This window comes from Phaenicophaeus curvirostris, chromosome 3 (assembly GCF_032191515.1).
Source record: "Phaenicophaeus curvirostris isolate KB17595 chromosome 3, BPBGC_Pcur_1.0, whole genome shotgun sequence".
NCBI lineage: Eukaryota > Metazoa > Chordata > Aves > Cuculiformes > Cuculidae > Phaenicophaeus > Phaenicophaeus curvirostris.
In genome coordinates, this window is record NC_091394.1 from 75800043 (window position 1) to 75814526 (window position 14484).

At 40.0% G+C, this 14484-nt stretch overlaps 1 protein-coding gene across 1 annotated transcript in view; it reads left to right on the forward strand.

Annotated features, from left to right (window-relative positions):
• Window positions 1-14484, forward strand: part of LAPTM4B (lysosomal protein transmembrane 4 beta) — a 58896-nt gene that overhangs the window by 9163 nt on the left and 35249 nt on the right. The window contains exons 2-4 of the mRNA XM_069854410.1: window positions 6895-7006; window positions 13536-13609; window positions 14236-14358. Coding sequence (XP_069710511.1) covers window positions 6895-7006; window positions 13536-13609; window positions 14236-14358 — 309 coding nt within the window. The remainder of the gene's footprint in view (window positions 1-6894; window positions 7007-13535; window positions 13610-14235; window positions 14359-14484) is intronic.

Consider the following 14484-nt stretch of genomic DNA (forward strand, 5'->3'; position numbering starts at 1 on the left):
ATTCTGTTTCCTTAAACCATGACAGGACTAAGTATATAGCAAATTATCTCTAGGGAAGCAGAAACCTCCAGTGTGCTTCCTGCACAGTTTATCCATCTAATTTGTCTTTTATAAATTTAGTCATTACCATATTTCATTAATAACAGACCTCTTGTGGTTTGGGTTTTAGGACTGTTAAAAGTCTGGCAGTAGGCAGTAGTTAAGTCATTTATATAGAAGAGTTCTGATCAATTATGCTGGACTTCCTATATCAACTTAATCAGCATAGACTTAAAAGTCCAATGCTTAGTGTCATTATAATAATCAAAGTTGTGTTTACAAGTACATATAAAGTCGGATTAAAATATTTCATGCAGCTTTCTGATATATGCTGCCTATAATATACACTCTGCAATATGCTGGTCTGAGCCTGCCTGGATTATTCTTTGCCTTCTCATGAGTAATTTGGAAAAATAGGCAGCATGAGTTGCAGACTCTACCCTGTCTTCTCCAGATTAAAGAACATAAAATCTTAATTGCTACTTCTCATCTGACTAATGCTATCCATATTCCAGTGCAGTGTTTCAGGTACCAACCAGAAACATGCGCTTGGAGAAACCACACAGGGAAGTAAGGAAGAATGGCTTGTGGAAGGAAGACATTTTCTTTTATTCTACAGTTATTTTAAGTTTGGGCGAAACCTGAAGCACAAAGGCTTATATTTTGCTTATAAGATGTTTTGTAATATGACTAAATGCTTGTATTTCCTGAATAAACAGCTCATCCTTTTCTGTATTCCTCCAGTCTTTTGGCTTTGGTAATAATGTCTGATAATGACTTTCACCGGTGAAAGGGGTAAAGGATTTCCTTTAACTCAACTCGACATGGCCATTTTTCTGGTTTTTCTTCAGACTGTTATGTTTCATTGGGTGAAAAGCAAACTAAGGCTGGCTGGATTCCCTTCCTTGGACAGTTCATTATTATGTGTATCACTACCACATCTGCAGCTTGGCCCCCTCCATGAGATAGCTGAAACATTTTCAGCAGCATGAGGCAGAAGGCCTGGACAGTGGAAAAAAAAGGTGACAGGTAGTTACTCTGACAGCTGTGATTCTTCTGCTCCTCCTTTCCTAGGAGTCCAAGCCACTCAATGACCTGTGCTCAGACATAGCTCCTGGCTACTGCATGGCTTGAGGGGGGAGGTGACTGAATTGTTGCCATGAAATCTGTAAAGAAACGTGGGCACACAGAGGGGACACCGTTCCTTCTCATGTTCTTTGCCTGTTCTCTGCAGCAGTCAGACACCTATAAAAACTACTTCTAAATTTGTCTACTTGTTTCCTCTTTGATCAGAATTCCGGAAAAAAAATGCACTTTGCCTAAAAAGGAGAGAGAAAACAGATAGAAAAATCTGTCTGTACAGGTCAGTACTTCATAAACCTTAACTCTTCATCAATGCTGTCAAAGAAGTTCGGGAAAGATGTCCCAGAGAGTACATATCTACCTTGAACTATTATGTTAAAGCTTGAATTTTATGGGTTCCCCCCCCCCACTTTTGTAGAGTTCTTTTGTTCTCTTGATGAACAAATGTGTTCTTGCTTTTATTAATGTCTTCTACATGAAAAGAAGAAAAAAAACCAAGAAAAAGTGCAAAGTACATGTCAAGTGGAAAGGCAACAGAAAATGAAGAGAATTAAGGATGTTGAGTTATATTTTCCATACCTTCTTTATTTTATTTCCAGTAATACTGACCTCAGATATCCAAGTATTGTATTTACAGGCTTCTGTTGCTACCTTAGTTTCAAGAAGCAAAAAAAGTTAAAGACTGGGGGTTTGTTTCTGTTGAGAACAGAGTGATAAACTTACCTTGAGTTTTCTGAACAGAGATGGAGAGTATGGGGGTCTTGCTTCAGTTTTATTAAAAACATTTAGGAGTTTTAGCTAGTAAAATTAATGTCAGTGAATTGCTCCAATAGTATCTCTGTAGAGGGCAACAAACTGAACCCTGCCAGTTCTGTTGTTTATTCGTTTGGTTTTGTTTTTTCTTTTTAAATATACTAGAATCATGTGCACCAGTTCAAAACCTGGCCAAGGTTTAGGAGCCTTAGTCCACAACACCCTGAGATGTGTCACTGCTCAAAATCCTCAGAGAAATCTGCTGTTATTTGCTGCTCAGTCACAACCATTTTTGTTCAGAAACATAATCTCCTCTTTCATCTGGTAGCTCATACTGTGTTAGGTACAGGGCTAGTGAGTAAACTGCAGTGAATTTTTTGATAACTAGCAGCCTATATAAATCCCAGCATTATAATTCACTAATATGGATACCAGAAAATTGGGAGGTTAACTCAGAGTGACTGTTTTCATTTACTCTTTTTTTTTCATTATTTGCTATACCATAAAAACAAGGCTTATCTTTGCAGTATTCTGTTACTATCCCTGTATATATGAAAGTATGGAGAGTTTATACCCAAATATTACTGGGGTATTCACTGTCATTAAACTGGCTCTCTGAAACTGTTGAGGGTCCCAAACAGGGAGCACAGCAGTGTGTTAGTTTTCCACCAACACAGAGATTTAAAGAGCATGGTTCAGTGGATCTCTCTTGAGTTCAGTGAGGCTGAAAACAGATGAGAATTAACAGTATACATACATCTTTCACCTCATAAACAGCATCCAGACCAATTACATGCATGGAGACAGCTATAAATTGAGCCCTCAATATAAATAAAGCCAAGGTGGGGGTGTCCTTACTTTTTCAAATGAATATGAGGAACTCTCTTTGCTGTGTTAGGAAATCCTGGGAGAACTCCAGTAGAATATTTGTAGAGGGGAACCTGTGGAGTTCAACAGAAACATTGGAGTATTTATAAGGCAGTGTATCAGTGTATCGAGGTAGTGTAAGCTTAATATTTCCTCTTCTAAACTCCTTTCTTAGAGCAATTTTATTTCAACTCTTGACTGTTAGCTGGAGGAAGGCAGGTAAAAATGAAGTCATTATAACTCCAGCTAATTATTTTAGTATTTACAGACTTCTGTGTAAATTACTGGCTTGAGCATTTCTCTGCCTGCTTGAATTAGGTATCAGCATAAAATCTGTATTAATGGCATGTTCTTAGATGCTCCTGGTACTAATTTCATTTTAGAAGGCTGGCATAGATAACAAGCAGCTGCACTTCTGTGAAGGATCTGAAATGATGGTAGTCATTTTCTCATCACCTGTTGAGGCATTGGTTCCTGACCTTTCTCTCCCTTACATTTTATCTCCATGGGTCACCACAGTTCACTGCTGATCTCTGGCACAATGATGAGGAAAAGAAGAGGTCTGGTGGCAGAGGTCTGAAATTTTAGTGTGTTATAGGATGGGGCTGGGCAGGGCCAGTAATGCCAGTTAGTGCTCCCAGGGCTCCTCTCCTATAACTCTAGCTAGCACTATGGCTGTAATTAGCAGCAGGTCACAGTTCTGAAATGATACTGCAAAATCTTGCATTTTTTACTTTTACCACTGAACACCACTCTGCTGCATGTTCATGAAGATGTTTCTGTGTCTCCATTGATAAAAGGGAAAAGTATAGGGCTTTTCATTGGGAAAGTATAGGGCTTAGTTGCTCACTGAATCTTTGCATAATGAAAATGCTTTCTAAGCCTTGTTTATTAGATGTTACATTATTTGTTGATGAGGGAATGTAAAACATCTTGAAGGAAATACTTGAGAGAGTAGAAAAATCTCCTTTGCTTTTCCTAGAACAGAGATTTCAACTCTCATACCAACTGCTTATATCAACAGGGAACCACTTCATGTTCTTGTCCTTGATTGTGTGTCCTTGGGAAAGCTTACATCAGTAAGCTTTTAGGCACATTAAATTTATGCATTAAAGAATTTTTCAAAATTCAACGGTCATATGACTTTTAAAACAAAAGAAAGAACCTAACAAATATGATGCATCCAACTGTGCACACATTTTTTTCCCAGAAAGAGGGTGAGCAAATAAACACATTAAATATTTCATTTGCACTGCTGGCAGCACTGTTGGAAGGTGCTCAGGATCTCAAGAGAACAACCTAATAAAACAGAAATATGATGCATTGGAGAGCATTAGAGAGATTCCTACTGACTGCAGCAGACTTCAGATCAGGCAAACACAGTCAGTGTCTTATACAGAGACATAAAGGTAATGCTGACAAACACATAATCTGAATCTGGACATATTCGTATGAAGAAAGTAGATTGCCTAGGTCAGTATTTTATGGATATTCCTGACTGTATCTATTCAAAAGATTAAATTTCTACGCCTTTAAAACAGCAACACTATGTATGTTTCTAGTTTCTGATTGCTTGGTTATTTTAAGTACTCTTCTTAAGTAACATATATTTATTACTGGCATATGCCCTCTAGCTTTCCACAGAAGACTATAAAGCAAGAAATGAATTGCAATATGAAGTTATACATAATGTTAAAAGTTAAAAGGATTTATAGAATATAACTTTGAATCTTGACAATAATGTGATCTGTCTTCAAAGTCAAGACAGACCATCTATGGCTACATCAGTCCCAACACAAAGCTATTCAACCGTACTATGAAAAAATGCAATAATGGAGATCTCTAACCCCCTCCAGACAATCTCTTCTTCTGTCTGATTGTTCTCATTGTTCAGCAAGCCGCCTAACTAAGTTTCCTTTTGCTGTAATTTAAATCTGTTACTTTACTCCTCTCCCAGTGGATCTAGAGAAAAGTCTGTTGCATCCTCCTTTCCTCATTTTTCTGCTTATAAAAGACTGAGAGCATCTCCCTCCACCTTCTCCTCACTAAACCCCATTTTTTTTCCCTGTCAACCACACTCTTCAGATGTCTGATCACCTTCTGTTCTTTTGCTGGAGAAAGAACCTTCCTCAGGGTTTTTCTTGGTAGTTTTAGAAGGACTTTGAACAGAATTCTTTCTGCAGAGATCCTGTGGAGGGCCAGTGGGAGGATAACTTGTGTGTCTATACCAAGGCTCCTATGGCATTGCCCACTGCCATACAGCCACAAAGATGAGCTCATGGAATGGCACTGAGTCACGTTCAGCATACTGACTGTCATACCAGGCTGATGATATGTTAGTTCTAAGGAACTGTTAGCTACTCAGTTATTTCACCTCTTGTTCTTCTCCAGTTCGTCACAAATGTGATGCTCTGTGCTTATTTGTCCTGCATTGTGCTCTGTGGTCTGAATTCTGCCACAAAATTTTTTTAATCTTATCTCCTAATATGTTTACAGCTTGGCATTAAAGAAAGGTAGAGTTCACAAGTGACTTGAAATATGAAATCTTTCAACGATACCGGAAAACCCTAATCAACATATCTTCCATGCCAAATGATATGGGCATTCCATGCCAATCCTTGACGACTGTTCTTTCATTACAGCTATCCAGCCATTTGTGCATTCACCTTCCTGCACTTTTGACCAAATCAGGTTTTCCTAGCTTATAATGTCAAAAGTCTTGCTAAGATGCAAAGACACAATATCTGCTGCTTTTTCCCTGTCCACAAGGCCTCAGCCTGTCAGAGAAGGAAAGTAAAATTAATTAATTATGGTTTGTCCTTGACAAGCCCATGGTGATTTTTGGTTACAACCATATAAATTTGAAGCGCTAGTGGGAAGAATGCTTCATTATCTATCCTTGGGCTTGTTTTATTCTTAAATCTCAAGATCTATCTGGAATTTCTTTACATGGCCTTCCGGCTTTGTAAAGGAATAAACTGTGCTTGTTCTTTCTCCATCTGGTGAATTCAATCTATTCTCAACAGTTTTTCTAAGATCATTGCTAACAGACCTGGTATCAGCTAAACTTAATGCAATTTTCCTATCGAAACCCATTTATCTTAACCAGGAATATCTCCAGATTGTTCATACCTTATTGTAGCGTGTGTTCCTATGACTTTTTGTTGCAGCTAGTAACCTGTGATCAGATTAGGATGACTTCGATATGAGAACCAAAGCAATAAAAATCTGTCTTTCCCAGAATGTTCTATTATCAGCTTTTTTTTTATCCTTTTCTCCGTTTATCAGTTATCTTCCTAGTTCTGTAGAATAATCTTTTAGCCAGGCATGTTATTTCATGCTGAGTAATCTTCTTTTCTGCAATTAGCCCTGTTCACTTCAAAGTGATATGAGCATTTTGTTCAGATTTATTTTAAAATATCGATCTTGGCTTTCTCTGCATTCCTCACACAGCTGATACTGGACAACCGATTTCTACTGAATCACTCAGTACTATATTTGGGTGTTTAAGTCTCTTACTGCATTTCATAGCCAAAGCCTTAGTGTATGTGAATGCATCTCTGTGCTGTATGACACAGGAACACATGCTTCAGACACTGGGCTCACACTGCCACCTACTCCTGTCCCCTCAAGGGCCCCTGATTTAGCAGCTCATGAGAATCAGTTCATCACTCACAGCATCTTTTAAAATTCAGCATCTTCCAGCAAATTAGCTCCTATTTAACCATTCAGGAATTTCACAGGATCTGTCCGCAGTTCCAGTTCTGCCACAGTAATAGTTCTTGACTACAACACTCATTCGTAATAATCTCAGAATTATTTGGTTTAATTTATTTTAGGTTTTGCAACAAGTGGATATGCTAATATATTTTATGATCTGAAAGAACAGCAGTAACTTATCTGAGGGGTTGGGAAAGAATTGGAACAAAAAGGTGTAATCCGTGTTTCGTTTTCCTGCCTCTACTTGGAGATGAAATAGGTCGTGTTTACACAAACCCAGAGAAACTAACTGTAGTGTTTGTTAAATGCTACAATTATACAGTTGTAAAACAGCCTGTGCCATGGCTGGCACAAACCACTGTGGGTATGTCCTGCCTGTTTTGCATGGTTTACTTTTGCAGCGTGACCCTTTTCCCTTTTTTCTCTCTGTAGATTATCAATTCAGTGGTATTGATGATTCTGTTGAGTGCCCTGACTGATCCTGACCAGTACCACCTAACCAGTGCTGAGTTAGGGGGAGAATTTGAATTTATGGATGATGCCAGTAAGTATAAACTACCTAAATTAACTAATACTCTTGTGCCGGTGTTTACGTAACTGTCCCATTGTTTAAGTAATTATTGTTCTTTAATTATTGCTTCACCTTAGTATCTTACAGGTGCATTTATATTGTGAAAGGTTTATTCATGGCACAGTTCAAACTGTTTACTTATTAGTAACCTTATTGGTTAACTATTAGTAATCCATCTGCTCTCCTGTGTCCTGCTTTGGTAGGGGCAGAACCAACCCTTCACATGGAGATATTATCCCTGAGTGTGATGCCAAAAGCCCCAGAGCCATTTTGCAAGACACAGGGAGATACAGAGTATCTGCACCTCCCAACACCATGTCCTGTAGTGCCTGCACATGCATAAGATCCTGTACTGCTATTTATGTAACTGTCTGAATGTGTTCATTCATGTTGTGCATATTTACATATCCCTGTGTGCATACAGCATGACTCATACAAACCTGTTGTATGCAAGTATAAATATTAATTATAAATTATTGTAAATTATAATAAATACTAATAAATATTAATCATAGGCATATTAGTTATAATACAAGGCTGCTTCCTTCATAAAAATAATAAAAAATTTTCAATACAATTTCAGGGAACAGCAAGCCATGATATCTGTGTTTCCTGCAAAAGCCTTCTGTCCATTGCAATTGTTGCTTTCTTCCACGACTTTTTCAAATTTTTTTGGTGATGCTTGATTTGTTCATTTGCTTTAATGATTTAATTTATGCCTAGAAAAGTTTTCCCTCAATGTGATTTTGATAAAAAATGTTGTTTCTTTGTCATTTCTGCTCACAAGTTTGATATGTTCAACATTTTTCTCAGCAGTCTGAAAAAAGGTCTCCTGCTAGTTACACTGGTGTCTTGCTGCTCGGAATCACATCCATTCAGAGCAAAAGGTTCAAAGTCCTTTCATCATTCTGACTGAAGTCACTAAAAGTATCAGTAGGAAAAGGAATAGCCCCATGCATTAGAAGAATAATTGCACCCATGCTTATTTCCACACCTTCTTTGGTGCAAATATGCCTTGACGGTCAATATTTAATTAATAATAAGGGAAAATTGCTACTTTATTTTGTGTTCATTGAAAAACCACCTACAACCTCTGACTAAAAATCTTTTTACATAACTGGATTTAAGAAAGTAAGAACCATAGTAGATACAGATGGGCTCCTAGCTGATTCTGACATATTAAAATTGACTGCCTTGTCCTAATTCTCAGAGATTAACCTTGGTAATGACTGTCTGTCAGTGTGGTTTTATATAGCTGACATCAGAGGCCTGCCAGTGCCCAAGGCTTTAAAATAGTAATTCTGTTTTGTAATGCAATAGCTGTCAGATCAAATACATTGGGGATTTCCATCTACACTTGAAAACTGTATTTTCTGTATTTTTTTTTGAAGCTTCTGAAGTGAACTCTGCAAGACTATAAAAGGATGGCTTGTGGGCCAAGAAACCTTGTTTCTATTCAATAAAGGGAATAATTCACAGGCAGTTAAGTTACGAATGAACATTTGAATTAACATCTCCCTCTGGTTACTGGAAATAGCCTGCAGGAGATAATTTTTTTTCTTTAAGTAGGACTATATTTGTTCAAATCTGAGGAAGTATTTTCTTATAAGATAAAATATCTGACAAACTTGTACATGCTCTTCTCTTGTCCTACTTTTACTTGTGTTTTTTTAAGAAATGTTTCCCAGGTTAGCTACATGTGATGAAATTCTTAGATAAGAAACCGTAAGTACAAAATACAGGAGCATACATCAATTTTTACGCTAATGAAAGTCCCAAAGTTGTTATCTATATGTACTTGTGTTGATAAATAATAACAATGGACATACTCAAAGCTGTTATTCTCATTACTACTTTTGATACCTTATTAGTAGCAAACCAAAAAAGAATGCAGACACAGATATGACATGTAAAATTATCACTCTCTTTCCCTCCTTCCCTCCCTCTTCAAATAGGCTCTTTCATAAAAGATGTGAAAATATCAGCTGGAAATAAAATTATCAGCTGGAAATAAATTATCAGCTAGAAATAAACTTATTAGCTGAGTCACAGCAGTTGCTTTATGGCTAACCTGAAGTTAATGACCAATTTCCCTTGACTTCAAAGAAACTAGGTTTCCACCCGTATTTGTATCCATATTTATTTCTAGCTGTGCTCAGGCCTGCTTTATGGACAGTTTTCAACTTTCTGTTCCGGCAGTGGGAAAAATTCCTGCCTCATGCAGAGCCCAAGCCAGTCTAGTGCAAACTGCTTGAAAATACCAGTGCAGCATCAGGTTTTCTGGGAATGGCTGCTCATCCTTAATTTCAGCATTTAGAGTGCTTCCCAGGGCATTGTCAGAGGCTCCAAAAGGCCTGTTTGATTAGGCAGAGGAAGGATTTAGCTGAGCAGTAAGAAAAAGCTGTACGTTTTAGCCTTTCCTTTTTATTCTAGAAAAGGAAACAAGGGGGAAAATAATCTGCCAAGATTTGCCACATGGCAGATGTATGTACTGGAAGATACCTCTGTGTGTGGTTTGGCTGGCTCTCTGAGATGCACATCTGGGAGCCAGGGAAAATGCTGGGCTTCCTCCTGTGCTACATATTCAGCTAAGCCCATCTAGTCTCATCTTTCTTTTTATTATTTCTTTAGGACCTGAGGGAGTGTTTGAACTAGAAAAAGTTAAAAACGTGTGAGCTGCCCAATGTAACTCCTGTTAGAAGACTAATAATCTCTGGGCAAGTGTGGAGAAGTCCTATAAATCATTGTGGCTTCCTAGAGGATTTCACCTGAGCCTTCTGCTCAGGTCCTGCAGATACACAGAGCATGATCCCAACGTCAACAGCCCAAACAAGCAGCAAGTGTTGCTTGGTTTTCTTTAGAGACTTCCGAGTGTCACAGATTCGTGCAATACTTCTTAAGCTGTGTGAGACCTAGGACTGAAATCCTATGCATCTCCGATAGAAACTGATGGGAACTTTGACACCAGTGTCAACAATTCAGGCTAAAATCCACCTGTGTTCCTCTGCTGGGATGGGTAGACAAGACAATAAGAGGTCTCAGAGCAGGGCAAGGTAATACAGTGATCTTTCTGCCAAATGTGACATGCATCCAGGGCTTACAAAGATTAATTCAAATAGAAAAATGTTAATAAAGAGACCTGTAGACAGCAAGCTTGGACTACTGTTAGAGAGTAAAGGGAAGTAGAAGAGTACATACCCTTCCTGCCCCAATCTATCAACACCACCCTTCTAGCATGAGACTCATGTCACAGGGGGAAAAAACTAGATCCCTACCACAGCGTAGCACATTCAGGGTTACATCTTCCCCTCCAGCCTTATTCTCTGGAGTAAATGAGCTGGGCTCTAAGGTGCAGAAAACTCTTTCTTTCTCATTGGTCTTCCTCCTTTGCGAGAGAGAAAATACTGCTGCTGCATGAATTGCACCCCAGGAGGCTGCACTGCAGCTTGCAGCAGAGGCAGCAAGCTTGTACAAGCAGCTTGGAGGAAAGCACAAAACAGTAATCCTTAGCTGTCAGTAAGGAGGCCAGGCTGCTGGATAAATAAGGCTAGGAGGATGGGCAAAACTGCCTGAGGATTGTAGGCTGCTGATCAGCCCCTGCTGTCAGAGTTGTGAGCCGGCGATTAACTCCAGGGCTGTGGCAGGTGATGAGCTGGAGGATTTGAGGTTTCCATCACTCCACATAGGTCCTGTCTTAGGGACTGGCCTCTCTGGCTGCTCCTGTCCTTAGAGCACCTTCTACCAGCCTCCTCCTCCCGTGAGAGGAGAGGGGAAGGCAAGGAAACACTTCAAGATGGACCACAGGAGCTCCAGCTGCAGAACTTGCTGTGCAAGAAAGCACCCCATGGCAAGAATTCTGCCCAGCCCCAGCAGCGTCTTCTCCCTGATGTGGCAGGAAGGTAGGATCTTGCTGCAAGGCATAAGAGAAAAAAACCAACTGTTTTTTTAAAAACTAAGCAGAGAACAAAATGCTGTCTAGTACAATAGGCTGTGTAACTACTGCAGTGGTTCAAGGACATCCCTTCTAGCCATGAGTGCTACGGAAAGTAGAGAATGACTGGGAATAAAATTCCAGTCACACACCCCTGTTAGCTTCTCATTTAATGCGCTACATATCTAGTTTCATTCCCATTAACTGAAGCCGACGCAGCTCAAAAAACTCAATGAAGCCTTGAATGAGAATGAACCAGCTTGAGCCAACTAGGACTTGGCATGGCAGAGCATAGCTAGAGAGATGCCGAAGATGGGGAGCATGTGTGTGTCAGACCAGAGCTTCAATATCAGTTTATCGCAGTTTGCTAGGCTCTGGCTCTGAACTAGTACTGTTGCAGCCACGAGCAAAGTGACGCCAGTGACTGCTTCATCTGCTGCAAATGACGACAGCAACTTCCCCTTGGATGCAGTGAACAGGTGACTGGGATTAAGAACGGACAGAATAAATGAGCATGAGCAGTGCCTTCATACTGATGGTTAAAATAAAAATATTGATCCGAAAGCCTCTTTTATAAGAGGTTCAATTGAGGTTAGAGGCTACAGGCCGCCAGTTCCACTCCTCTCCTTTTCTTTCATTACCTCTATTGCACCTGGTCTGCTCCAAATAATTTTGGTTTCACAGGATGTATGTGGGCAGCCAGAGTGGATGACCACACAATTAAGAGTGTCTGAAGAGGCTGGAGTACCTTTCATTAGTACAGGTTTGTTTTGTGGGTGCTTCTTCCTCTTGAGGGCAGAATTCAGATCATCTCTAACAGGCACAGCACAGCCTTACAGCTCTTAAAAATCTGGAGACTGGTCATGGAGCTCAGACACTTGCACTGGATGTCCAGATCCTATACACTGCCAAAGAGGAGGAGACCTGCTTTTTTGGACAATAAGACAAAGATTCAAGCATCTGGACTCCAGGCCCTTCACAGGCTACAGTGAGACACCCTCACCAGCCGGTGACAGTGTCTTCCATCTCATTTTTCCTCCAGTCTCAGGTTCCTCTCTGTATTAAGAGTCGGCAGAAATCTGGATTAGTGCCAGCAGGAGCTGTGTGCTAGTGCAAGGTTTGTATTCCCTCAGGCAGAGGAGGGTCAAGGACTGGATCATTTGTCTTCTACATGGATGACTGTACTTACTGGTAGGCTGGAAAAAATGACAGAGAAGGCTTAGTGTCTGACCTTCCTCTTCAGCCATGACCCAGGTGAACCTGCACTGCTGCCTGCTGGTGGTAGGTGAGACCTGTCCACAACTGCCAGATGAGGACCTTTCAGAAACTTTGATGCAGGCTCTAGGGCACCAGCCCAGAACCTCGTTTTGATTCATCCAGGGAGGTCTGTCCCATGCTGTGGCATGCTCCTCACCACGTGCTGGAGTTAGATGTTGTGACAACTCTGTGATTAAATGGAGACATCTTCACATTTTGAATGCCTCCAGAGTTGGGCAATGAGGGGTAGTGAACAGCCTGAACCCTGCCATTTATTTGTTTTTCTCAAGTCCGCTGAACGTCTCATCAAGGCAGGTAGTTTAAATGCACCTGGTGTCAGCCATGTGAACGGCAGATACCTCGCAGATATCTTCAGAGCTGTCTTCTCTAAAGTCAGGTCCGCTTTACTTCACATGCTGTCTCTTCTTTGTGCACTGGCTTAGCCTTGGAAAAGTAGATGCAACATTTAGTGGCACTCCTAAACTCACTATAAGTTCAGGTTCAGAAATATGCTTCTGGTATCCTGAATATGGCTTCTCGTGGTTTCAAGGAATTTGGATAGGAAAAGACCAAACATATATGGTTTTTTCCCCTCCTGGGATCTCCTTTCAGCTGTCTATGGCTTAGGAAGTTCTTAAATCTAGTGAGAAGTTAAGTGAAAGCTAAGTGGCTGTAGAAGAAAATCATAGGAATCCCACAATTACTCCAATCAAAACTTTCAAGAATATTTTACTTCCTTTACTACTTCACCTTTCCTGACAGTTCTACATCTTCATTAGTAAACTGTGTGTCTCTTGGCTGAAATGAAAATTTCCAATATGTTAGTTTTGTTCTAAGTTGTCTCTATCTGCCAGTTTTGCTTTTAGAAGTTCATCTCTCTTTTTTCCCAAGGTTTTTAGAGATAAGTAAGCAATGGTATATAGCAGCTATTAGAGCAAAACCAACCTGTAGTGCAGAAAGCTAGACAGTTCCTGACTACAGATATTATCATCACCAGCAAAATAGTCTCCTAGTCAAATCTACTCCTGATTTTTTCAAATCCTCAGAAAAACTAAACCATTCATGGCATCTCCACAGCCTCAGAAAGGGTGCAGAGGCTTATGCCATGCAATCACTGTCTGTGCTTCTCATATTTAGGAGGCTTCCCACAAGAACCAGAGATTTCCTCCAGCAATAGCTGGACAAAGCATCTGCCCTGATTTCCACATCACTTTCCAATCTGCTCTTCAAGATACTCTCCATAAGGCAGATGGCAAAATAACCAAACCAGGCTCTGAATTTATCTGCAATCAATTTGATGTGTTTCTCTTCCAGATATGTGCATTGCCACGGCAATTTCTCTTCTTATGATTCTGATCTGTGCAATGGCTACATATGGCGCGTACAAGGTAATTCATTATATTCCATAAAGATATGAATGAACCATGCAACTCTAGAAACAAAATTAAGAAAATTCCTGTCTAAGAATCACTGTTTAGTTGTTAGTTGAAAACTGAGGTGGGGGCGGGCAGGGAAATGTTGAAGAGCCAGCAGGCTGATTGCTTAGGTCAGTGGTATCCCAGGGCCCCATGCTGCAGGCAACAAGAGTGTCAACTTGTGTTCACTGTCTGCAGTTTCAAATATGAGTAAGCCCTGGGCAAACTGTGAATTCAGAGAGCTGAGTCTTGTTTCTACCGAAGTTAAGAGTTTCTTTTTTCCCGTTTACCTCCCAAGCCTGTGGTTTGTCCCAGAATAAATCCTATTAATTAGGGGGAAATTGTCATGTGGTTTCTAAATGTCCCAGTATAATGACTTGTGGGACTTATACCAGATATATTAATGCAGTTCAGCAGCCATACCGGCTTGGCCAGCTCTTTTGGCTGAAAGTCATATTTCTTGTAGCTAATTTAACAAGTTATTTTCTTTCTTGGGTTCATGAAATGTAACACTGCATTCTGTCAAATATCCCTTATGCAAAAAGACATATATCCTTCTATTTTAGCTTGTGACTGATGATTTTTCATTTCCTTTCCAGCAACATGCAGCTTGGATCATCCCTTTCTTTTGTTACCAGATCTTCGACTTTGCTCTCAACACGTTGGTTGCCATCAGTGTACTTGTCTATCCTAGCACAATTCAGGACTACCTCCGACAGTTGGTAAATCACTCAATGTTCACAAGCCTTTGGGAGCTTTGGGGGAAAAAATGTGCAGACTACCCTGTTTGCCCTGTATTTCTAACCAACCGTTTACTGTTGACTTCCTCTCCATCCTTGCTAGTCTGT